This window comes from Cervus canadensis, chromosome 8 (genome assembly GCF_019320065.1).
Source record: "Cervus canadensis isolate Bull #8, Minnesota chromosome 8, ASM1932006v1, whole genome shotgun sequence".
Lineage (NCBI taxonomy): Eukaryota > Metazoa > Chordata > Mammalia > Artiodactyla > Cervidae > Cervus > Cervus canadensis.
Window position 1 is genome coordinate 4,704,522 of NC_057393.1, and position 25,941 is coordinate 4,730,462.

The following is a 25,941-nucleotide window of genomic DNA, read 5'->3' on the forward strand; positions in this document are numbered from 1 at the left end:
ACTACCCACTGGACACAGCTCACAGGCCGGGCCACGAGGACTAATCATCCTATAAAGTAGGAGTCAGCTGGTATTTACGAGAGCCCAGTGCTCATGTGATGACACCCACCAGCCAACTTCCCCTCCCGTGGCCTGGCCCTGGGCAGCTCTGAAGGGACCCTGCGGAGAAGCCCACCCTGAAGGTCATGGTTTGGGGCAGTCTTGGCCTCCCGGGGGCCCTCCTGAGACTCCCGCCTTGACAGACTCTCACGCGAGGACCCGAGGGCTGCTTCTCACACCCCCACAGGGCTCAGGGTGTGTTGTTTTCACGCCCTTGGCACTCCCGTCTACACCGAGGTCACCACCACCTGCCACCCCCCACCCCGCTCTGCCCCGATCAGATCATGAGATACCAACTTTCACAACACTGAGCCAGGATGCTGAAGCCAAGGAGACCACAACAGAAGTGTAAGCAATTAAGAAAAGGGGAACACTCTATTGAGAAATGATTTCATCTGAGACACTGAAAATCGAGGCCCAAAGGCAGGCTGAGTCTGAGTCATGGAGATGGAAAAATGCAGAAAGAGGCTGCAGAGAAAGAGCCGGGGGCGCCTTCCGAGCCCTACCGTCCCTTCGCTGGTCTCCTCGGTCTCTTGTTTGCAAACAAGCCCCAGAAAGCCTGGCCCAGAAATCAGCTGGTCCCAGGGGACGCCAGGCTCCAGGTCAGCCTCCTCGTCCGGGGCCTATGTGGCCACAGCATCCGCTCAGAGCCCGGGGACACCTCCCCCACAGCGCCCCTGCTACCCTCCCCCCGCCGGGACGTGTCCCTGCCTGGGAACCCCCTGCTTCCGCCCATCACTCTTTCCGGTGAGAGAGCATGGGGCCTGGGCAGGACTCACACGGAGGAGGAGGAGGCTGGCCCTCCCCAGCCCCGTCCCAGCTCCCGTGGAAACAAAAGAAAACCCCTCTCCACTCCCCGAGCGGAAACGGGGTGGGGCTGGAGGCTTTTCCGTTGCTTTTCTGGGTGGAATAAATTAGTGGTTGGGGAGGGGAGCTGAGGGCCACCTCGTGGCTGCCCTCCCTGCCGGCCGGTCTCCCCTCTCCTGCCCCGGCTAAGTTCCCCAAGGTCTGTCACTTCCATCCCGAAGGGCAGCCCCTGGGCCCCTTGACCCCAAGCCCTAGCCAAGCGGCCTGGGCTTCCCTGGGGACGGGCCGGCCAGCCCCCGGCCAGTGAGTGATGATGGAGGTCACCTAGGTCCGGCTGCAGCCGGGACCACACAAACCCTGGGACAGACGTCTCCTGCCAAGCTGGGTCTCCCTCTTGACCCGCTTGCCACCACCGCTGTTCGGGCCCTCGGGCTGGAACGTGCTGCTAGCGTCCCATCTGCCTCCCTGTTCTGCTTTCAACTCTGGAGCATGAGCTCACTTCCGAAAGCGCAGGCCCCTGCTTACTGCCGGGAAAGCCCTCGAGCGCCCATCCATGTCAGCCCGATATCCAGGCTTCAAGCCCCGGTTGCTTCCTCGATGCACTTCTAGCCGTTCTGTCCCTGGCATGGGCATCCTGGTTCTGGGTCCAGCAGATTGCGCCCCGCCTCACAAACACGCCCCAGTGCGTCCCTCCTGCTTGCGTCTGGCATAGCTCCCCCCACCCCACACCCCAGTCTCTAAGACCCAGCAGCACCGTCATCCTCTCCACGAGTCCTCCTGCCTGGCCCGGCTCAGGACCGGGGTGGGGGCTGTCCCCCTCTCCATCGCACCCCCAGAGCCCCAGTCATGCTGTGTCCGGGTTTATTCTACAGGTGTCTCTGTCCTCTGAGTTGAAAAGTGAATGCCTCCCAGGCACAGGGATGCCTCAGCATCTCTGAGCCGGACACGGAGCCCAGCAGGGCCTCAGCCTGGCCTTGCGTCTCGGTCTGTCCCTCCTGGGCCTCCACTGTCCCTGCTGTATTTTATTTTCTGTCTCCATTATGTTTTCTGTCACCTCCTGACATGACCTACAGCCCCTCGCACTGCAACAGGAATTGCATGAGGGGTCTGCTGGTGGCTCACTGCCTGCACCCCACCCGGGGCAGTCCTGACCAGGAGGCACACTTAGGAAATGAATCGGCTTAACTCTTAACTCTATAGAGATTTCAGGTTCTTATAATGTACATGCATTACTTTTTGAAGTTGAAACAGCTAATTGAACACATTTGAAATACCAAATCAATACTACTTCAATACACATTGTGTTTTCCCAACGCTTTTCTCTGGTCTGAAAAATAAGGGGGAAATCACTTTTTTTTTCTTATGGTCTGAGGCCCAACATGTTATGTTCTAAGATGCTAAAAAAAATCTCTGTATTAAAATTAATTTCTCCCACCATGGCGTAAGAGCTGGCAGGCCACCCAGGAATGACTCTCAAAAGAAGAAAATCCCTGCATCATTTTTATATCATAGTCTAGGATGTGAGAGTTGGACTATAAAGAAAGCTGAGCACTGAAGTATTGATGCTTTTGAACTGTGGTGTTGGAGAAGTCTCCTGAGAGTCCCTTGGACTGCAAGGAGATCCAACCAGTCCATCCTAAAGGAGATCAGTCCTGGGTGTTCATTGGAAGGACTGATGCTGAAGCTGAAACTCCAATACTTTGGCCACCTGATGCGAAGAGCTGACTCATTTGAAAAGACCCTAATGCTGGGAAAGATTGAAGGCAGGAGGAGAAGGGGTCAACAGAGGATGAGATGGTTGGATGGCATCACCAACTCAATGGACATGAGTTTGAGTAAACTCCGGGAGTTGGTGACGGACAGGGAGGCCTGGTGTGCTGCAGTCCATGGGGTCACAAAGAGTTGGACACGACTGAGCAACTGAACTGACTGACTGAACTGAACTGACTGACTAGGACAGTGAGATCCTGGGAACACAGACAACGTATTTCAAAATAAAAGTGCTGTGAGCCCCGAGGTGTTTTTTTGTCTGCCGTGATAAGCAGGAGGAGAAGGGAAAAGGAAGTGGTGAGCGTACCCCCAGCCAAGCAGCAGCAGTTGAGAAGAACACGCTGGGGACCCGAGGCTGGGCTTACCTCTTTTCTTTCTTTCAGATTCGTCAGCATGACGATGGTTGCACATTTCTGCTCCCAGATCATCCTCCAGAAGTCATTCACTGTCTCCTGTTTGGGGCCTGAGAGGAGAGGATGGCCCGAGTCAGACAGAGCGGTCCCTGGAGCCCCAGGCCGGTCATGCTGGCTTTTGGGCCTCAGGACGGCTGCCCCCTCCCCACCTGCCCTGAGGAAGGGGGTGATGGGCCTGTTCACTCCCTGCAGAGATGCAGGACTGGAGTAGGGGGCAGCCTCCCTGTCTGGCCCTGCCTCTCTCTCCCTGATACCCCCCCAGGGGCTGGGAAATCCTCGGGGGCTAAGCTAGTGCACCCAGTTGGGTGATGATCGTTGGCCACAAACACTATTAAAATGGGAGCTGGTTTGCAAGCTGCCCGTCAAAGTGGTTTGTGGCCACCGAGGGGCTTGTCGAAGCCTCAGAATTAGACCTCCCACCCCAAACCGCTGAATCAGACTGTGTGTGGGGGTGGGGGAAGGGGGAGACACTGCCGGCTGCCTGACCCACCTGCCATGTCTAACCGCCTTTCCTCTAAAAAAAAAGAAAAACATCGCATCTCTCAGCGGGCCTCACAGCTACTGAGGCTGTCTGGTGAGACGTGGGCTGAAGCCCCTGGGGAGGGGGTCTGAGCAAAAGATAAAGTGTCCCTGGAAGAAAGTCCTCTGCCTGTTGCTCTCTTTCCTGCCTGACTAGGGACAACAGTGCCTGGAGGTGTGGCAGCCGTTTTGTGACCCTGAGGACGACGCTGCGGAGGGCAGACGGGGGATTAAAGAGGCCCCTCTCCCTCATGCTGCTGCCCGGGCCCGGCGCTACTTCCTCTGGACGTCTGCTTATAAGAATGAAAAGGCATTTCTATTGGCATCAGCGAGTGTTTGCCAGGTTTTCTGACGTTTCTGACATTAAAAGCTGGGCATGTTCCTGATGGACCGTGGGCTTATGTGTATAGCTCCCTACTTTTCAGGGCAAGTGAAAGTGCTAGTCGTTCAGTTGTGTCCGACTCCTTGCGACCCCAGGGACTGTAGCCCACCAGGCTCCTCTGTCCATTCTCCAGACTAGAATACTGGAGAGGGTAGCCATTCTCTTCTCCAGGGGATCGTCCTGGCCCAGGGACTGAACCTGGCTCTGCAGCGTTGCAGGCAGATTCTTTTATCGTCTCAGACACCAGGGAAGCCCATTTTTTGTGTGTGCATTTAAATGTGCATTTAAGATTGTTATCTACACTGAATGTTGGAACCCTCTGCTCTAAAAACTCTTGCCGAGGAATGAGGATGTGCAGGAAACCTGCTTCTTAGCTCCATGACCCCCAACTTCATCAGCCCTGGCTCCCGGGGATGACAGCCCCAAGCAGATGCTGATAAGCTGGATTGAAAGTGCTTTAAAACACACAGGGTCATGTGTGAGGTTTAAGGGCGTCCTTTCACAGGAAGATCCGCCAGAGGAGGGTATGGCAACCCATTCTGGTGTTCTTTTTTTTATTTTTATTTTTTTATTTTTTTTCCCATTCCGGTATTCTTGCCTGGAGAATGCCATGGACAGGGGAGCCTGGCGGGCTACAGTTCATGGGGTCACAAAGAGTTGACTGAGCGACTAATCCACTTTCACAGCTAAAAGCATCTTCAAGGTTATGGGCTTGAACCAGAAAGTTACTTTACTCCCCTCCCTGCAGCTCTTCCAACAACTTGGAAGTCACGTAGAGTTCAGCTGGCCGAGAGAAATTCAAGATTTTCCAATGCAAGTATCAACACGCTGAGACAGCAAGCACTGGACATCTGGGCTTAAATCACAGGCGCAGACACAGATCGTGTGTCTGTCTCTCTGCACACCCAACATGGCTGTGTATGACAGACGCCCCCACGCGCTCCCTGTCTGTCTGCCCTGACCACAGATGGGGGCTCTTACACTCGTTTGAAGCCCTGTGCCCTGGAGGAATTTCATCAGCTCACAGTTTAATGCTCATCAAACTCTACAGTGCAGAATGACCTGGGAATGCTGCTAAGATGCAAACTCAGGGACAGCAGCGGTCAGGGGTGGGGCCCGCATTCCGCACACCTCCCTGGGGAGGGGGCGCTCCTGGCCCGTGGAGCAGACACGCTGAGCGGCAAGGCTGTGAGATTCGTGACACCTTTCACTTCTGCGCTTGGGGAGAGGCTGGATGACTCTGATCAGCTGTGTAAACGTAACAGTGCACACACACAAAAAGCCTGTATAACCCCCAGGGTGGCTGGCATCAGGTGAGCGAGCAATCGCCTTCCCTGTCATTTTACCAAAGTCACGTTCAGACCATCGCTTAATGAAAAGCTTACCTTGAGCTGCTATGAATTTATTCTTCTCTTTATAACCCTAGAGAAATAAAATCAGATTTATGAGTTTTCAGAACTGTCATTGTGGAAGGACTGTATTGTTAGGAAAGTAACATGTACTTGTCGTGGAGAATTTGGAAAACACAGAAAACTAAGAAGAAACCTTGCCAGGAGTTTCAGAAATAACGCTGTTTTTGTGTATCACTTGCCAGTATTTTTCTATGAATATCTTTCCAGATATGCAAGCAGACACACAGGCACAGATATATATATATATGTTTTTTTTTTTAAATCAGTTAATAGATAACACATTCTCTTACACTGAACTTTTATAATAATTCATAACATATTAAATGATGTTTTAAGGCTCAACTAACAGGGATTCTTAATAATCCATTCTAAATGATTTTACTGTAAATCATTTAACTGGTCCCCTCTGTTCTGTTTGGTCAGTAATATAAATAAGTATGGGCTTGCCAGGTGACTCAGTGGTAAAGAATCTGCCTGCCAAGCAGGAGACCTGGATTCGATCCCTGGAGCAGAAAAATCCCCTGGAGTAGGAAATGGCAACCCACTCCAGTAGTCTTGCCTGGAGAATCCATGGACAGAGGAGCCTGGTGGGCTACAGTCCACGGGGTCACAAAGGGTGGGACACGACTGAGTGACCAAGCCACAGCAGCAAAAACAAGCCTCCCTCGGGCTTCTCTGCAACTTAGGAACAAGTCCCCAGCACAGACGCTAATTCAGAAGGCCCAGTGCCTTCACACTCTCTGTGTAGTGGCCACTGTGGCCCCCGTGTCCAGGAAAGTGGGGACGAGTTACCTTCCTGGCTCCGGGAAGAAGGGGTCCAGGGGTCACCATCCACACTCAACCCCCAGTGCTCCAGGTGTGAGTCCATGCTGGGTTGGAGGGTACTTACATCTATGTAGGAAGCATTGATGTAGTCTGAACATGGGGTTCCATCCACTTGGCTTAAAATCACCCTGGAATGGTCATCTGCAGAAAAAAACAACACAAAAACCGTGACATTAGGCCTGGGAATCACACAGACAGGATTAAACACTGGGAAGGACGGAACCGTGGCGACCGCGGGACAGAAGGGAAGCTCTTCTTAAACGTTCCCAGGAGACGCTGAGTGTCCGGGGGGCAGGGACGCACCTGCTCCATCCAGCATGGGACCCCCACACCCAGGCCAGGACCGGCCCCAGAAGGAGCAGAACACACCCGGGGGATGACGACAGGAAAGAATTTCAGGGCCCAGGAGTCGGTGTGCCGGCCCTCAGGAGCACTTCCGGGGGCCTCGCTCCCAGGCTTTCAAAGGGGAGCCTGTCCGCCTCTGGACAGGCGGGCGTCAGGCCTGAGGGCTTGGGACTCCGGACCCCAGAGCTCACGCTCAGGTCTGCCGCGGAGCGGGCAGGCAGCTGGACTCACACGGACGGACTGTGCAGGACGGGCCACCGCCTGGGTCATCCCGGCCTGTGGTTTCAGCAGTTTTCCAGCGTGCGAGGGCCGACCAGGCAGGGCTGTGTGTGTGTGGGGGGGGTGTGTGTGTGTGTGAGTGTGTGTGGGGTGTCTGTGTGTGAGTGTGAGTGTGGGGTGTCTGTGTGTGAGTGTGGTGTGTGTGTGTGAGTGTGTGGTGTGTGTGTGTGATGTGAGTGTGTGTGATGTGTGTGTGTATGAGTGGGGTGTGTGTGTGATGTGAGTGTGTGTGATGTGTGAGTGTGTGTGATGTGTGTGTGTGTGTGGGGTGTGTGTGTGTGAGTGGTGTGTGTGTGGGTGTGTGTGTGTGTGTGTGTGTGCGAGTGTGGGGTGTGTGTGTGTGTGTGAGCAGTGTGTGGGGGTGTGTGTGAGTATGTGTTTGGTGTGTGTGTGTGTGTGAGTAGTGTGTGTGTGTGAGTGTGGGGTGTGTGAGTGTGTGTGTGTGAGTGTGGGGGTTTGTGTGAGCGGTGTGTGTGTGAGTGTGTGTGTGTGAGTGTGGGGGTTTGTGTGAGCGGTGTGTGTGTGAGTGTGTGTGTGTGAGTGTGGGGGTTTGTGTGGTGTGTGAGTGTGTGTGTGTGAGTGGTGTGTGTGTGAGTGTCTGTGAGTGGTGTGTGTGTGTGTGAGTGGTGTGTGTGTGAGTGTGTGGTGTTTGTGTGTGATGTGAGTGTGTGTGGGGTGTGTGTGTGTATGAGTGGTATGTGTGTGTGTGTGTCTGTGAGTGGTGTGTGTGTGTGAGTGTGTGTGAGTGTGGGGTGTGTGTGTGTGAGTGGTGTGTGTGTGTATGTGTGTGAGTGTGGTGTGTGTGTATTTGTGGGGTGTGCAGTGGTGTGTCTTGTATGCAGTGTGTGTAGTTGTGTGTTGTATGTACGTCAGTATGGTGTGTATGTTTGTGGTATGTATGTACACATACATGTGGGGAGGTTTTAACCAGGCCCCATATGACTTACATGGGTGCATGTCACTTCTGCCTTCACAGGCCCCTTTCTCCATTAAAGAAAAACATTACACATTATTCTATTTTATGACTGCATTGCATGCATGCATGCTGAGTCACTTCAGTCATGTCTGACTCTGTGACGTCAGCCTGACTCTGAGCCCGCCAGGCTCCTCTGTCCAGGGGATTCTCCAGGCAAGAATACTGGAGTGGGTTGCCATTTCCTTCTCCAGATCTTCCCAACTCAGGGATCGAACCCGAGTCGCTTACGTCTCCTGCATTGGTAGTTGCTATAAGGATAAGTATGAGCCAGACTGGGTTAGGTATATATTTTCTTCTGATTCTCAAAGAAGTTAGACCATTTCATGGGTCCCCCCAGGTGGAGCAGCTCCAGCTCCGGGTCTCCACACTGGTGTGGAAGTGGCTGACCACTTACAGGAGTAGAAACGTATGAAGGATGCCCAGACCTGGGCCCAGGGCTCTGGGATCAAGCTGCTTCCGGGTTGTTTTTCTGTGCCGGGCGGTACACGGAGGGTACTCTGTACGCATTTGCTGCATTAATTACTGGATAGTTCTGTGTCCTGATCCCTGCTTTATCCCCTCCGAGTGGCCAGAGGACTGAAACTAATCAAGGAAGGGGTGTGTGTGTGTGTGTGTGTTGTGGGTCTGGGGCAAAATCCCGGGTCACAGACCGGATGTCTCCCCCCTACACGGAGGGCTGCTGGCTTGACCACAAGTGGATGGGCTCGGACACCTGCTGTCTGGACACCATATCCTGCTCCTAGCGGAGGACAGGTCAGTGCAGGTCTGGGGCAGTCACGGCCCGCAGAAGGCAGTCAGGGTGTCAGACCCCAAAGTCACAGTCCGCAAAGGCTGGGCCCTGAGACCCTCGGCCCTGAGGCAGAAATAGCACCGGTGGAACACGTATCAAGCTAGTTAAACATGATTTGGAACAATTTACCCTTCTGAGGACAGCTATAGAAAGCAGGGGTTAAAAATAGCCTTCTGGTTAGATTTAGCTCTTGCAGTTCTAAGAGCTTCCTGTCTTTTCATTCTAAAAAGTCACACTTCTCTCTCAAAACATCATTTCCTAAAATTATCCCTGGTTGGCGTCTTTTTCCAGAAAAGAGGAAGATGTTCGCTCACCACCGGCCATGGGGCCCTTCCCACACACAGCCCCTCGACACCCAGGCGCCCTGACCTCTGTCCTCAGAGCTCCCAGGGTTCACACCAGGACTGGCTCCTGCCCCAGGGGCATCTTGTAAAGAGGATGCACTTACAGGGCTTCCCAGGCAGTGCCCGTGGTGAAGAATCCACCTGCCAGTGCAGGAGACTCAGGAGATGGGGGCTGGACCGCTCAGTCCAGAAGACCCCCTGGAGAAGGCAATGGCAACCCACTGCAGTATTCTTGCCTGAGAAAAATCCCAGGGACACAGGATCCTGGCGGGTGCAGTCCAGGGAGGTGGACACGCCTGAGGGACTGCATTTTCCCTTTCTTTCTCTGCGTGGGGAAGGGGGCAGGAAAGGGAAGGTATACGGTCCTGAAGGTATAAGGCCCGTCTGTCTGCCTGTTGACCCGACCCCACCCCGAGTACGAGTAGGGTCTCCCAGGCTTGGGGTTGGGGGAGCAGGCCTGGGAGCCCCCTGCACAATCCTCCTGTGATCCAACTGCCCCAGGGCACCTCTGGTCAACCACCCAGGTAAACCAGATTGGCTTCTGGGTCTCACTGATGCCAAAGCCAGATGCCCCCACCTAGCCTCCTCCAGGGCACACCCCAGTGCTTCTAGGACATGGTTCCATAAATGTGTCCTTGCATCAATGCTTACATCGGACAGGGTCCCCAGGCCCGTGGTGACTGCCAGCACCTCAGTTTCCTCTGGCCTGGCACTCCTGGGCCAGGAGGGGCTGGGGCAGGACCCACACTTTCACACTTGCAGAGAATGCCAGCTCCCTTCCATAATACAAGCCAGAGGATGCGGCTTAGACATGACGGGCACGAAGCAGGCCCTGCTGGGCCCCGCTGGCGACCCTCGGGGGGCAGGGTTTGCCCCACCCCGGGCCACCAGAGGTAATTCCCACACCTGGCTGCTAACTCCGCTCCATGGAGCTCAGGCTGAAAGCACTCTTGATCAGCCACGCAAATGTTCCCTTTAGAAAGTAAAGGGTTCAGTGATTAGGAGAGAAACATAGGCCAGGAACCTCGGAAAGGGCTTGGCAGTGAGCAGGTCCTCCACACATACGTCATGCAGTCAACGCGCAAACTAAATTAGTTAATTCAACTGAGAACAGACGCTAACTTCCAAATACCCTAATTTTCATTCAGCGCAAATTATGCCAAAGATCCCCAACCTCCTGCATGGCATTCTTTCCCTTGAGCTGTTTAAGCTACGGAACTCGCCTCTGATAAGCCTCACCCAATTCAACAGCAAGTCCTCTCAGCGTGACCTTTGCCCTGAGTCTAGAACCTGACCCTGGTGCAGCCAGTCTCTCCGCTTGGCTGCGTGACCTGCCATCTCCCTGCTGCCCCCTTGGCTTCCTCTACAAGTATGCGTGGGATAGAAACGACTTGGTTAATGTCTCTGGTTTTAGTTGACCCAAGCTCATGGTGGACTCACACACACACACACACACACACACACACACACACACACAAACCCAAACCCAAACCCAAACCACAAATAAATCCTATGCATCCAAAATGGGAATGAATTGCTTCTATCAGGTACTGAAAATCCAGAGACCATATAGATCAGGTGGACCACAGCTTCTCTTACCCACAGGGCAGATGGACTCGATTCTGATCCTAAAAATTCAGCTAAGAGCCACCCCACCGAGGGCCAGCACAGACCGGCTTGCTCCACCCCACAGAGGCTCTGCCCGAGAAGGGAGGTCCCCCCTTTGTTGGGCCTCCAGTGTGAACTCACTGGGGTCTTCAGAGGCCGCCCTTCTGCTAGCCCGATGGCGAAGCGGACAGCTGGGTCCAGGCTGGGGAAATGACGCCACAACACCCCCCCCCTCCACCCGGCCAGGCCAGCCTCTACAGAGGCAGCTCGGAACTCTGGGGTTCTGTCTGGGCACCGAGGCCCCCCAAGGCCCAGCCCATCCAGCAACGCCCCTGGACAGGTGTGTCCACTCTCTGGCCCCGCCAACCCCTGGAGACCACACCCCAGACCCGCAACCCCCATCAGCTGTGGTGGTAAAGACTGGGATGCTTCCAAGTCTTCCCACAGAGCTCCCAAAGCCCAACAGCTCTCTGAGCTCTTGTCACTTCTGTCCTTGTACAGGAGCCTTGACCCTGGTGGCCCAGGGCACCATGCCCAAGATGGGGAGATGCTCGGGACCCTGGCTGCCCGAGACCAGGGCTCAAGGCTGGGTCCACAGCAGGAGCCCCGCCAGCCGGGGCAGGTGGCATCCTCCCACCCCCATCCCCTCCCCCGCAGGCAGCCCAGGTCTCAATAGTGAACACAGGCTTGGCAGCCAGACCATGAACGACTCAGGCTCTCAGAGCCCCAGGTGGGAGACAAACACCTAGACTCCCACGTGCGAAGGCTGAGCAGGTGTCTTGACCCGGGCCCTGGCCTCTGAGTACCTGGGCGTCTGCTGCCTGGACAGGCAGAATCACCAGGGGCTGTAAAGCAAGGCTGAGTGTCATCAGAACGCCAACGATCATGTAAAAAAAAAAGTAAAATCTTACTGGGAAGGATGTTGGGGTATCGGTTTTTCTCTCTGTTTTCTTCTTTATTGGCCAGTTCAAAAGTTCCTTGCACGTGTCCAGACGGCAGAGACTAGAAGAAAATGCAGAGTCAGCACTAAACGTGAGGAATTCAGCCCCTCATCTACGCAGCCTCCCTACCAAGTGCGGGAATCAAGAAAACGGGTCTCTGAGCAAACTACCTCCTGCGCGTTGCCTGTCCCTCTGCCTCTGCCCAGAGCAGCCTCTGCCTTGGGCACTGGGCCGGCCCTGGGCAGGGCCATGATGGGGACACAGGCCCACCTTCCCTGAGGACTCCTGTCCAATGGGGCCGACGGGGATGCGGACAAAGTAATGGCCCGTAGCTGGACCCTGAGCTGCATCTAGGCCGCCACTGGGCCCTGCATGGTCAACAAACCCCCGGGACCCAGAAGCCCTGGTCCAGAGCAGGCCCAGCTCAGGGAGGTAGGAGGTGGCCGTGGCAGAGCTCTGATCCAGGGCTGAGGACACAGACGCTGGGGCTGAAGGACGAGGGGGGTGATGGTGAAGGACCGTCCTCCCCTAAAGATGTGGCGTGGACCAGCGGGACAGACACCGCTGTGGGCTCCTTGAAAACGCAGACCTGGCCCCCGCCCCCCGTCAGCATCACAGTTACCCACATCCCAGGGGGCCTGCACGCTCTGCCCTAACCCCCCTTTTGTCTTGAGGGGAAATCGGATTGGGGGCTCAGCTAGGGCCCTACAGCTGTTGGGCAGCATAGCAGGAATGAGCCTGGCATCCTGACTTCTAGTTCTTTCCACCACTCAGAGTCCCGTGGCTCTTGTTGGAGCCAAAGCTCCTCCCACAGTTGCTCGCTGCTGGGGAGGGTCCACGCTCGGGGTTGGGGGGCGGCGGTGCTCCTCCAAGAGCACATGGGAAAGAGCCTTCTGAACCTCCTTCATCATCCAACCTGACCGGCGGGTGAACCAGGGGCCACTGGAACTCGAGTAAGTAGTGTTAAGATCTTTCGAGTATTTTTGATGGGCCGGGCACTGGGGAAGGGCTGAGTCACCCGCCTTTACCACTCACGCAGCGTCAGGTGATACGAGGGCCACCCCTCCTGTTCTGCAGATGAGGAAACAGAAGCCCAGGGTGGTTGCGGAACTGCCCAGAGTCACCTGGCTGGCAAGCAGCAGGCAGTGGGGGGTCGGGGGGTCTTGGAGCTGGCACCTGGACCATGAGAAGGACACTATCTTCCCTGAAGTGTGGGGACAAGCAGGGGCTTCCGGGGTCCGGTGGTCCATGCCCAGGAGACTGGGGCCCAGCCTAGGGTCAAAGTCCTGAGTCAGGGCCCCCTTCTCCCAGGGCGCAGGGTTTCTCCATCACAGACTCAGCCCCTGCCAGCCCGTGCCGTCTCCCTGCTCCACGCCCAGTGGCCGCAGGCAGAGGCTCTGCGCAGGTCGGTGTGGAGGCCAGCCCAGTGGGCGCCTGGGCAAGGCCAGTGGGCAAGGTCTCCGCCAGGCCAGGACCTCCATGGCCGCGGAGAGCTCTTGGCTCCGCGTCAAAGCTCTTAACACTGAGCTTCCTGACCAAACCTCAACACGAAATGTGTGACCACGTTCTAGAGCCTTCTCTTTTTCACCTCAAAGCTATTTTTGACCCCAGCCCTGAAAAGAAAAGAGGCATGAGACCATCTTGGCAGGGTGGCGGGGGGTGGGGGGGGGCGGCGCATGATGTGATGGGTTAGTTAAAACCCATAGAATGTGCAGCTCTGGAACCCTGATTTGATCTTTATCTGTGATCATGAGTCGATATTGATTCATCAGTTGCGACAAATGTAACACACTCGGGCAAGATGTCAATCATTGGGGAAACTGTGCAAGGAAAGAATGAATGTATGGGAACTTGGTACTTTCTGCACAATTTTTCTGTAAACCTAAATCTGCTCTAAGAATGCTCTATTACAATTAATTTGAAAAAAAAAAAAAAAGAAGCCTCCCTTTTCCTCGGAAGGTGAGGGGAGTGCAGGGCGGGGCTGAAGGACTGGCTTGGCGACGTCCAAGTGGTGAGGATGAACTGGCTCTGACACCCCCAGGCATGACCCAAGCACAGAGCTGGGACACGGGGTGATGTTCCGACTCCATGGGCGGGCGGCACAGGGGGCCACACGGGCACCAGAGGCAAAGCGCCCTGGGCCCCGTACCCTGTTCCCAAGCACACGGAAAGAGCAGGCCAGCATTTCTCCTGCTGTCAGCCACCTGGGGAATCGCATCTCTGAGCTCTGATGGCTCAGGACAAATCAAGGTTCCTGGGGGGGCGGGGGGGCTCTGCCATTCCTGGGCCACTGCCGCTGTGCCCAGAGAGAGTGCCAGGCCCGTGGCCCCTGACGGATAAATAACTTGTGGTCGATTGTCCTGTTATGTACGTTGGTTGAAAAGGGTTGTGGGTTTGTTTGAGGTGAGGTTTCATAGTAGCTCAGTTGGTAGAAGAATCCGCCTGCAATGCAGGAGACCCGGGTTCGATCCCTGGGTCGGGAAGGTCTCCTGGAGAAGGGAACGGCAACCCACTCCAGTATTCTGGCCTGGAGAATCCCATGGACGGAGGACCTGCCGGGCTACAGTCCACGGGGTCCCAGAGAGTCAGACACGCCTGAGCCAGTAACTTCCCTTTCCTTTCCTTCATCTCAAGGAACGTGCGTGTCGCACACAGAGACACACCTTCCTTTCCCTCGCCCTGGAGCGCACTGTGCCGGGCCCTCCCCGGGCCTTCCTGCAGCACTTAGGCTTAGGTCAGTTCCAGGCACTGGGCTTGGGATAACCCTCAGGGGAGGGACAGAGGCTCCTGGGAGGAGCTGTCTGGAGAGGGACGCCTGCAGGACTCAACCATGGGCCTGGAACAGCCTTTGCAAGCTCAGCATTCTACCACGGCGAGCGGACGGCCGACTGGACCGTCACAGAAGTCGTCCTGAGCAGGATGGCGCTCAGCCTCTGCTCCTGCAGACACGGGACACACGCCTTAGCTCTTTCACGGGCTGAGACACTCCTGCGGGGGCTGGGAGGGCCTCGTTTCACAGACGAGGAGACCGAGGCAGAGGCACAGCACGTTGCCCAAGCCCTCCAGGCTGGCGGGAGCAGACCTGGGGCAGGCACGTGGGCAACCGGCCTCAGCGCCTCCATCACCCCACCAAATGGCTCCCAGCAATAGGTCCTTGTTAATTTCAAATTCATGTCAGCTTTGCTTGGCCAAGACACAGGAGTCCAAACTCCTCTGGATCGACTACTCTGGGACCCATCCGTCTCCCTGCACAGATTCTGGGCGGGGAGCTCAGGACAGAGGGCGAGAAAAGGAACAAAAAGGGAAGTGTGGGCCCACAGCAGGCGTGGGCACCTCCGGAGCCACGTGTGGGCTGGTCATGGTGGTCACGCTGCTCTTAGCAGGGCTGCCCACTCACTTGAGAGGAGCAGACTGGGGTCTAGAGGGGGGCGGGCAGTTGCTCACCGTCCCCCGGAGCCAGGACCAGACTCACGTCCTCGCTGGACTCTGACCTCTTGACCCTCGCTCTTGGCCCTTCCCTGAGCGGAGGCAGTGGGCAGGGGGTGGCCGGGAAGGCCGCTTAGTGGCAGCGGCGGGGTGAGCAGAGCAAGGAGCTTGCTTTGGTTGCAAAACGGAAAGGAGTATTCTAAAACATCCAGGGGTTAAGAAAAATCACATTTGATTTCAACATCTAAAAAACCCCTAAATCAACACACACACACACACACACACACACACACACAAATCCATGATGACCAAAATGTCAAACTTTTCAATAAAGGCAGGATCAGTTAACAGTGGGGTCATAAGCCCCGATGGAGCCTGGGTCACAAGAGACACCAGAGGGACCCTGTCTTTATTTACAATTGTTAATTGCTATTTTGTTCAACATGGATGGCTTGGATCTATCTTTAAAAGCTGTATGAAGATAGCATTTATCGAGATGATGAGGTATTTTGGTGTCCGCTAACACACTGCCTCTGGGGCAAGTGCCTTACCTGCCTGACCCTCTTCTCCAGCCCTAACTTCTGAGATCTGTGGCTCAGCGGGTGAGTTCTGACTCAGCCCTCCCTCAGCAAGGCCAGTCACCAGCCTCCACGTGGAGAAGCACAAATACCAGAGGAAACGGGACAAGAAAGACGGTGGGGAAGCGGTCCTGCAGCCGCCAACTTGGATAGTCATTTTGAAAACTGGAGAATTAACTTCTGCTGTCAGGCTGAGAGGCTGCAAAACAATACTGCCTGGAGCTGTCTTTCACTGTGACCTAATTTCCCCCAAAAGGGACACATTTGGAAACAATTAAAAGGAAGCATGCTAAAGGCAAAAGAGGACTTGTGTCAAAAAATAAGTCAAAAATACGGTCTAAATGTGCCATCAGCCTGCTGTTCCTTCCAGGGCTGCTTCTGGGTGAAAAGTCACTTGTCTGCAGCCGGAGTCACCCTGCCTTCAGAGACCACAATTGTACCATCTTTGCTTTTCACAAAGTCCAAGCCTCACATTTGACCTGGGAGGTCGTGAAGGCATCTTCCCACCCGGCTCGTTCAAGATGAAGGAAACTGGCTTCCAGGAGACGAACTGACGTGTTGGGGAAGGGTGGCACAGTCAGGGTCAGGGCCAGGTGGCCCTCCTGCTGGAAAGCCGCCCTCTTTCAGCTCGACACCAGCACATGGACATTTATGAAATGAGGAAGATGCATAAACGGAGACTCAAAACACGATCAGGGATGAACACTGAGCAGCCAAATCCGAGACAACCTTTCCCAGTGTCTGTCTGTCTGCTTGTGCATCCAAGCATCTATCGGTCCATCTGTCCATCCATCCCTCTGTTGTTATCTATATGTCTATCTACATATCCGCCTAACTGTCTATCCACCTACCTACCTATCTCTCTCTCTACCTCTCTACCTATCTGTCCACCTGTCTATCTATCTAGCAGCTTCACAATTCATGGGACCTTAAATATTAGTAACTCAAGGGGATGTGTCATTATAGTACACTTGTATTTTTGTTGAGAGTTAGGAGGATCTGTTTGCTATCAGCAGGCTGGACCAGTTGGTTAAAATTCGTCTTAGTTAGCTTTGCCATTGTCAAGTTCACCCGAAACAGCGGGAGCAGGACCAACACCCTGACTCGGGCAGAATCAAAGGGCTGTGGAGGCAGAGAGACGTCCCCTCATGGCCGCCCCCTCGACCGTCTAACTGAGGTTGTGCAGGGTGGTCCGAGGGCTCCTTTGCTCTCAGCATCAAATTATCCCACGGTCTGCTCGCTCTGGTCATGCACACCATTGGGGTAATGGTGCTACCTTCTTACTTGATTCAGAACTCAGCGCTCAGGGTGTGTGACTTGGAAGGAGGCTCTGCAGCTCCCCCTCAACCATCTCATCTTATCAATGGGGATGAGGATCAGTGGAGGGCACTGCAGCAGAAACCGGGTTTCCTCGGAACCCCGTTTTGGGGGCTGTGTCATGGCAGATGTGAGCATTCTGTGCCTTTGGGGTAATTTATCATGTAACACAACACCCCACATCCCAGCGCCCTTCCACACGACGAGACAGAGGGCCCAGACTCACGTTGAACTCCTCCCGAAACCGCTTGCAGTCGTCCGCCGAGCGGGCGCGGATCTCGTCCTCCAGGTGCGCCACGGGGATGGGGAAGAACTTCTTCGGCCCCGACGGGGACCTGCTGAGAAGCATCACCCTCTGCTGCTCTGCAGGGTCAACAGAAACACGGGGCCGTTGAGCCATGCTCCCAGATGGGCGGGTGACCTACTGACCAGAGGGACGGACAGCCTCCTGGAGGAATGACGCAGCTGGAGGGGGATGTTCCTCTCAGACCATGATCAGCGGAAGGCAAACTCCGTCTCCAACAATATACCCTCATCACTCTTCGTGACGGCTGGACAGACCCCTCTGGCTGGTGTTACCTGCTCTTGCCAACCAGAGATGCCTCATCCTCCCAGCTCACGTGCCCACCCACCCACCTGTCCTTCCGTCTGTCCCCTGCTCCTTCTACGAAGGACTTAGGCACCTTCACACTCCAGGCTTGGAACAGAGTTGAGTAACGACAGGTTTCTGGGCACAAACTGGTAACACATTGGGACCTTGTCCAGTTAGGAGACCCCCTTAGCCTTGTCTTTGTAACAGATAGTCCTGGTTAACAAAGGTAACGACAGTAACCTTCGCAGCAGTTACTCAAACCCCATCAGCTCCAGGAGAAATAAGAGACAGCACCCTTGGGTTTTTGAGGGGGAGGGGCTAGAGGCATCGAAACGAGAAGGGCCAGACTGCAAGGGGGCCCCCGGACAAGCTGCTTCCACAAACTCAGAGGAGACAGACAGCGACTCCCGGGGGCGTGTGCTTCCCGTCCTGGGGAACGAGCCGCTGTCCTCCGCGAGGCCACATCGCTCTGCTGTCACAGGCGGCAGGGCCCGTCCCCACCTGCAGAGCTGTTCCGACGCCCCAGGGCTCACCCCTCCCGGAGACAGACACTCCAGGATGAGCCAGGCGGCCTCGCCAGCCTCACCCTCCTCGCCCCATCCGGGCTGTTGGGATGGGCGGGGCAGGAGCAGGAGGCAGGAAGGAGGGGCTGGAGGCCACGTGCCATCATCTAAGCGGGGTCGCGGGTCCCCCCGGCCCCGCAAAACTGCCCCCCTGGGTCTGGCTGAGGTCCCTCACTGCTGATGACTCTCTGCAGTGTCTTGGGTCAGTTGTGCAATTCAGGTGAAGTCTGACAGCACCCCTGCTCCCCCAAACCACGGAACAAGTCGGCAGCAAGCTGACTGAGGAAGTTGTAGTCACTGGTGTGAACTGGTAGTTTTAAAGGCTTCTGCCTCACGTACCTCTCTCGGACATCTCAACGCGTGGGAAGAAAACCAATGCGCCTTTGTAAAGCGGCATGTACAAGTTAGTAGCTGAATTTTGAACCTAAAAACAGAATGGGAGGGAATGGCCCTGGCCCTCTCTGAGCCTCCACATTGCTCCATCCAGCACCCCGCTTTACAGGGTGCAAGTCCCTTCTTTCATCTGATCTGAAAAACAGTGCGGATTCGGGGGTGAGGGGGACCCTTCTGAGAAGGTTGGTGATGAGCCCGCCTGTCTATCGAAGGCTGGTCTAAGACTCCCTGATAAATGTTAGATGTTTCAAAATCCTGTAAAAACAACAGGATGTGAAACACCGTCTCCCTCCAAAGCCACAAACTGAAATGCCTCAAAGGTCTGTTTTACACTGGAGAGAAAATGACGAACGCTCTGAAAGGGGGAGGCGCTGATTATAAAAGACAGCATGATGCCAGGTAACGCCAGATGGGAGTCGCAAGGCTGGAGGGGCTTCTCGTTGAAACGTTAGGCTGCGAGGAAGGCACGCCTCCGCCCAGCCCCATCCGGGTGCCCCCTTACCTTGCTCCTCGAGGATCCCGTTGGGCATCTTCTTGTCGTTGGCGCTGACCACCGCCTTCCTCTGCTTCCGGAACCTTAGAGACACAGACCATTAGGGGGTCAGCCCAGGGAGCCTGCCCAGAGCCCAGGTCCCTGGGGTGACCCGCCAGGGGATACCCACCAGGGGATACCCACCAGGTGAGCCGGGAGAAGCTGTTTCTGCTGCTCATGGCTGAGCCACTGCCCGCCCGGGTCCCGGGTCCCTGCCCGCCGCCCTGCCCTCAGCCACCCGGCCCCACCCGCCCGCCCCCAGTCACGGCCTCCCTCTCCGCATCATTTCCTCCCCAGCAGGTCGGGGCGAGTCAGCGGCCTGGACACTCCTACCTGAAGAAGTAGGCGGCGAGCAGCAGAAAGAGCAGGAAGACTAGCAGGGGCAGCAGCAGCCAGGCCAGCAGGGGCTGCGGCGCGCCGGGGGCTGGAGGGCCTGGGGGTGAAGCGGGCCCCCTGTCAGGACTCCCACGCGAGGGGAGTGGGGGTCTGGACAGGGGGCACCCCCAGCACCAGGCTCACAGTGGGCAGAGCGGCCCCGACCTGACCAGCCCCTCTTCTCTGATGCCAGACCTCGCTTCACAGGCCACCGATTAGCCCCCATCCCATCAGCCCTTCTTCCTGGACACCAGCGCCCCGCTTCACATTTGCGAAGCAATCTCTCCCTATGGACCCTTCTTCCCTGAGACCAGAACCCTACTTAACAGTCTGTAAACCCTCTCCTTCAACAGTCCTTCACCCTGGACACCAGCGCCCCGCTTTACACAGCTTGCAAACTCTCTCCTCCCGGAGCCCCTCATCTTGGACGCCGGCTCCCCACTTTACAGGTTTGCCACCGCCCTGGTCCCCGGTGCCCACCCAGGCACCTTCAGTTAGATGCACAGCGGTGTCGCCAAGAAGAACCCGATCCGGGGATCCGGTTACCTGACTGGCCCAAAGCCCCCTGCTGCAGGGCAGGGAGGGCCCAGATCCCCCGTGTAGCCTGTTTCCCCAGGTCCTGGGCACCTGACCCTCCCCATAACAGGAGATGGAGGAGAGTGGGGGTGCAGACACCAACCCCTGCTCTGTCCCAGGACGGGTGGGGAGCCCCCCAGGCCTCCACACGAACTCAGGGCACAGGCCAGCAGCCTGGCCCTTGGCTGGACAGAGACCTGTTGCCATGTGGTGAGCCGGCCTCTCAGAGCTGCGAGCTTCTGATCCCGTCTCTGATCCCGCCCGCCCAGACTCACCCTTGCTCCCCCTTCGCCCCTTTCCTCCACCAGCAGGTCCCCCCATCCCTGGACGCAACGCAGCTGCCTGCGACCTGCCCTCCAAGCCCGAATTCCAGCGGGCTCTGGTGGCCTGGCTGCCACCCTCAGACCCCACCTCCTCCCCCTACGGTCACTCAGCTCCTGCCTCCTCAGGATGCCCCCTCCTCAGCAAAATGCCCTCACTCCCCAAGGAGCACCTCACATTCCAGGGCACGCCCACAAGGACCGGGGCTGAATGGCCCAAGCCCCTAGAGAGGGGTTGTGCACGTGGACAGAAGCAACCGATCACAGTGGCGGACGGGTTTCCCTGCTCTGGCTTTTTGTCAGATGTCGCAGCTGCCTGTCTTCTGGAAGGCGGAGGTCAGGTGGGGACCCCTAGAGACCAGTGGGCTTGGGGAGGGTCTCGGGGAGCTGGGGGGTGTGCGTGTCTGTCCTGCTGGACTGGCCACGTCTCAACCCCAGCCTACTGGGACCAAGGAAAGGGGCAGCTCGAGAGCTTAATTCTCCAATTCACCAAAAGGAGCAATCTCTATTTTTATGTAAAAATGATCGGATTTTTAAATATCAGTGAGCAATTCAACCGAAATACAATTTTGAAAGCCAACCTGGGCCCCCGCGGGCTGGGTTGGGTCCCAGGGCCACCAATGGGCTCTGCATGGGAAGTCGGTGTGGTGACTAAGAGGAAATTTGAGTCACTTTCTGTTTTCATTTCACATTGAGGTAGCTCAGAGTGGATGGGGCTGAGGGTCCGAGCGGGGGGAGCAGAGGGGGGCTTTCCCAGAGGTAAGTAGGCTGGTGGTCTACTCAGAGCAGCCTTTCCCCCCAAATCTCCTCCAACTCTACGCAGCCAGTGCTCCAAGTTAGGTGTGGACAGATGTTCGTGCAAACAAACACACCCACATACCTGAGAGGTGTTCACATGTGTGCACTGGCGTGCATGGAACCTGGTCCTGGAAATAAAAAGTCGGGGGCTGCCCGGGGAGTTCTGGCCTTAGCAGTGCATCTGCACGCTTAAACTTGTGCAGACCACCCCCTGGGATGGACGGCCCTGCGAAGCAGGGGTGGGCAGCGGTGGGTGGGGAAGCCCCTCGGTTCTGCCTCAGACCTGTGTGTGCCCGCTAAGTCACTTCAGTCGTGTCCGACTCTGTGCAACCCTATGGACTGGAGCCCGCCAGGCTCCTCTGTGCATGGGATTCTCCAGGCAAGGATACTGGAGTGGGTTGCCATGCCCTCCTCCAGGGGATCTTCCCAACCCAGGGATCGAACCTGCATCTCTTACATCTCCTGAATTGGCAGGCGGGATCTTTACCACTAGCGCCACCTAGGAAGCCTCAGCCCTAAAGAGCTGAATTATCAATCATTTTATTTTTAGGTGAACCTAGGACTGGGGAGCCAGTCACCCTGATGGTCCCCTGGTGCCTCCTGCAGGTACATCAACACAACTGCAACATTTCTTCTCGACTTTTGCGCAAAGTATGCTCTGCCGGGTTGAATGTTTGGCTACATGATCCTGCAGGTGCTGAGCCCTGGGCGAGCAGAGGCCAGCTCCTCTCTGCCTGGCCCAGGAAAGCACTGTCCCGAGGGTCCCAGGCTGCAGTGCTTGCCAGTGACCCGGTACCCAGGGGGCCAGCTTGGAACAAGGCAGCGTGATGAATGCATTTTCTATTTGCTGGCATTTCTGGTCTTTCTTTTCTGTGGTTTTGGATTTCTCTGGGGTTTGAATATGAAGATGGTGCTGCTAGTTGCCAAAGATGGTCAGGCACCTGGAACTGCTCTCCTGGCTGGGGACTTAGGTTAGCAGGGAACCTCAATTCTCCCTGCTCTCAGGGGCTTTTGTAGGATGTTTGTTCAAAGCCAGGAAATCATGTGAAGGCTGGATGGGGCTTGAACTCTTGACCCCAGGCTGAATGGTACCAACTGTAATCACCTTGGTGTACCTCTTCCTGGAGGGAAGTTGATCATTTTTGTTTTCCTGAAGGCTCGCCATGACCAAGTTGTGATGCTTAATTTCATGGGTCAACTTGACTGGCCACAAAGTGCTCAGATAATTGGTCAATATATCTGAGTAATCTGGGTGTTTCTAGAGGGATGCTGTTTGGATGAGAGTCAACGTCTGAGTTATTCTGAGAAAAGCAGACTGCCCTCCTCATGGTGGGTGGGCCACATCCGATCAGTTGAAGGTCTGAACTGAACAAAAAGCCGGAGCCTCCCCATGAGTAAGAGGGAATTCTTCCTGCCTGACTGCCTTCCAACTGGGGCATCACGCCTTCTGCTTCTAGAGCGGCCTGCCAGTCTCTGGACTGAAACTAGGACACTGGCTCTGCAGATTTGGACTTAGCAGCCTCCACAATCAAGTGGGCCAGTTCCTTGTAATAAGTATAGATATAGATATAGGCACACATCTTGTGGACTCCATTTTCCTGAAGAACCCTGACCCATATTCCAAGTGACGCCCTATCACAGAAATCTTGGAGTGTTACGTCTGGGAGTCTCGGGGGAAGGAGGGGTAGGGCTGGAGCAGCAGGGTGGGACTGACAACAGCCCCAGGGGCAGGGGGAGGGGTCCAGGCCCTGCTGGTTACAGGCTCCTGCTGACCCTGCCACGGGTAGGAGCCAGCAGACACAGACAGGCCTACAAGTCTACCTGGGAGGTGTGGGGTGCCCAGGAAGTCCCCATCAGCTCCTCGGGGGCTCAGAACTCAGCCAGTGGGACCTCCCTCTGTGTCAGGCACACGACCAAGAAGGAGGTGCCAAAAGATGCTGGACAGCCAGCTCTCTGGGCGGTGAGAGTCTGGCCAGGGAACAGGCCGCCTACAACATACTCTTCTGCTACAAACAGCCAACACCGGGGAGTCCTCTGTACCCTGGCACGGTTGTCTCTCCTAATCCTCGCAGCACTGGCAGAAGTGGGTACTGTTGTTACATCTTGCGAATGGGGACCCTGAAGCACAAGGCAGTGCGGTGACTCACTCAAGGCTGAGGCCACTCAGCCGCTGAGCGGCAGAACTGGGTGTGAACACAGGCGGGCGATTCGGCAGTGCTTGTTCTCGCTTCTCTTCTCTCCTTCCCTCCTCTTCTTTTAACTTTGCGTGGCATTTACTTTGTTTTATGGAAGTGAAATTTACCAGCTATAAAACACACCCATTCTGAGCACGCAATTCAATGTGTTTTAGTAAATTCACAGTGGTGCAGCCATCACCACCATCCAGCTTTAGACCTTCACCAACCCGCTGAGATCCCCCAGCCCATCTGTGGTCAATCCCCGTCCCCTCCAGCCCCCGCCCCTGCCCCCCATTCAACCACTCACACACGGCTTCCCACAGTGACCGGCCTGTGCCGGGCATTTCGCTCACATGGAACCATATGCTGTGTGGTCTTCCCTCCCTGTCTGGGCACGTAGCATGTTTCTCTTGTCACATGTGTCCACTTCTTTTTCCTTTCCTCCTTTCTAACTTCCGACATATGAAATCAGCGAGAGACTAGAGTGAGAACCCCCCATGTATCTGCCCCCAGACTTTCTTGGATCAACCCTGTGGGTCCGCAGCCCCGCCGACCTCCTGCTTGGCCACTCACTCTTTTCCAGGTCACCCTAGCCACCCTTTGCTTTCCTCTGCATACTCAACTATGCATCTCTAAAATGCGCAGACGCCTTGTTGCTCAATTGCTATGTTGTATTTGACTCTTTGCGACTCTATGAACTGCAGCACCCCAGGCTTCCCTGTCCTGCATCATCTCCTGGAGTTTGCTCAGATTCACGTCTATTGAATCGGTGATGCCATCCAACCATCTCATCCTCTGTCACCCCCGTCTTTCTCCTGCCTTCTGTCTTTCCCAGCATCAGGGTCTTTTCCAATGAGTTGGCTTTTTGTAGGTGGCCAAAGGATCGGAGCTTCATTATCAGTCCTTCCAATGACTCTTCAGGACTGATTTCCTCTAGGATTGACTGGTTTGATTTCCTTGCTGTCCAAGGGACTCTCAAGAGTCTTCTCCAGCACTACAGTTCGAAAGCATCAATTCTTTGGCACTCAGCTTTCTTTATGGTCCAACTCTCACATCAGTACATGATCACTGGAAAAACTATGGCTTTGACTTTCCAGACCTTTGTCTCTTATTTTCTTTTAAATAAACCTAACTACTCTATACCAATATCTCATCATCCAAAATATTATTTTCTTAGTGAATGTCATCAACCATCATGCCAGCATTTAAATACCTGTTATGGACTCATCAGTGTTTGTTCAGGATTGGTCTGAATTGGGTCCCGCACAGTGGAGTCTTTCTCCTGCCCTCACCAGAGCTGATCCAACTCTCAGCCCAGGGTTATGCCTGCTGCTTTCTGAGTGCCCAGCTTTGCTCCGGTCACCTCCTGGGCGCCTGTTCCTAGCCAGCCTGATTTACAGACTCGCAGCATCAGAAGCAGGCGAGGAAGCCGCTTCTCTGCCCATCACCCCGCGAGCTCATCGGGAGGAGGGGCAGGGGGCCATGGGGCGGGCGGCAGCGGGGTCTTACCTGCGGTCGTGGAGGTCCAGTTGCTCTGCGCGGCGGTGGTGGTGGTGGTCTCGTTGCCCTTGAGAGCCTTGGCGAGGGGCAGGCTAACACCGGCCAGCAGGAATGGACAGAAGGGCTCCATGGCGACCCTGGAAGAGGCAGGCGGGGCTCAGAGGACTCGCCACCGCCCGCCTGGGGCTGGCCAGCCTCCACAAGGCGGGAGACTCAAGGAAGACACAGAGGGATCCAGGGGGAAAAAAAAAGAACCAGGGTGGGCCGGGGATCAGGGTGGCACTGGGGGTGCTTTGGGAGAGGTCTGTCTAGCAGGAGAGGTCTGTGTACCAGCACGATTTCCACCTGCACTTGGGGATTAATTTCAACTTAGAACAAGTCGGGTTAGGAACTCCATAACTACCCTCAGGTTATAGACGCTCCTGCTGTTCAGGGTAATTTCCTCTTTTGTTTGTCTGTTTTAAGGGGGAGACAGGAGGCAAACAAGAACTTGGACGTGCCTGGGGAGAATAGACTCTGAGAACAACACGCGATCTGGGATTCTGAGTGGCAGCTTCACAGCCCTTCAAAGAGGCGCTCACCCTGGCTTCTGGATTGCCGCCGCCGGGAACTTGCTGAACATGTAGGAGCAGCTCACGGCCCGCCGGGACGCAGCGGAGCGTTCCTGTGCGGCCTCACAGCGGCATCACTGCCCCGGGAAGGATTGCGGGCTCACCGAGGAGCGGGTTGACCAGCCCGTGGTCACAGGACTGGGGGAGGGGGCGTGGGGCTCCGACCACCTGCGCAGGGTCCACCTCTGCTGTGCCCCGCGGTCACAACCACAGCCACACACACCCTGGCCCTTATTCCCTGGTGCTGGCCCGGACTGCCTCCCACCCAAGCTATAGGAAAAGGTTCCCGAATACTTCCAGCCCCTGGACATCCACCGGTCCCCACTCCAGAGCCTCACTAACTGTCATAAAGCCCAGCTCTGTCCCCTCACTGGTGAGGTGTGAACGGTGACTACACGGGGATGAGGTTCTGGCGTCCTGTCGCTGCTCCTCTCGGCCGAGCACTTGGCCTGCGGTATTCATGCCTCATCTCATCTAAGCTTCTCGACTCCGGGCTGGTGGTCTTGTGTCTGGCTCTGCTTGGGCCTGAGTTCTCAGGGGAAGCAGAGGGAAGACCCCGCCTGGGGGAGGGGATGGTCAGCTCGTCTGGCAGAGCCACTTGGGCCAGAGGAAAGTATCTGCTGGGTGGATGGATGGATGCATGGATGCGGTCCAAGCTTGGACCGCGACATGG

At 55.8% G+C, this 25,941-nt stretch overlaps 1 protein-coding gene across 14 annotated transcripts in view; it reads right to left on the reverse strand.

Moving 5' to 3' along the window:
- PTPRE (protein tyrosine phosphatase receptor type E) overlaps positions 1-25,941 on the reverse strand; it is a 179,707-nt gene that overhangs the window by 21,327 nt on the left and 132,439 nt on the right. For 12 of the 14 annotated variants that reach the window (XM_043475102.1, XM_043475100.1, XM_043475099.1 and 9 more), the window contains 8 exons: positions 24,667-24,794; positions 19,245-19,344; positions 18,882-18,955; positions 17,058-17,194; positions 11,481-11,571; positions 6,292-6,368; positions 5,376-5,412; positions 3,042-3,139 (listed from right to left, as the gene is read on the reverse strand). In XM_043475102.1, coding sequence (XP_043331037.1) covers positions 3,042-3,139; positions 5,376-5,412; positions 6,292-6,368; positions 11,481-11,571; positions 17,058-17,194; positions 18,882-18,955; positions 19,245-19,344; positions 24,667-24,787 — 735 coding nt within the window. In that variant the 5' untranslated portion in view covers positions 24,788-24,794. Of the gene's footprint in view, positions 1-3,041; positions 3,140-5,375; positions 5,413-6,291; positions 6,369-11,480; positions 11,572-17,057; positions 17,195-18,881; positions 18,956-19,055; positions 19,140-19,244; positions 19,345-24,666; positions 24,795-25,941 lie in introns of those variants that run through there. The other 2 variants (XM_043475104.1, XM_043475103.1) reach the window with 1 other exon arrangement.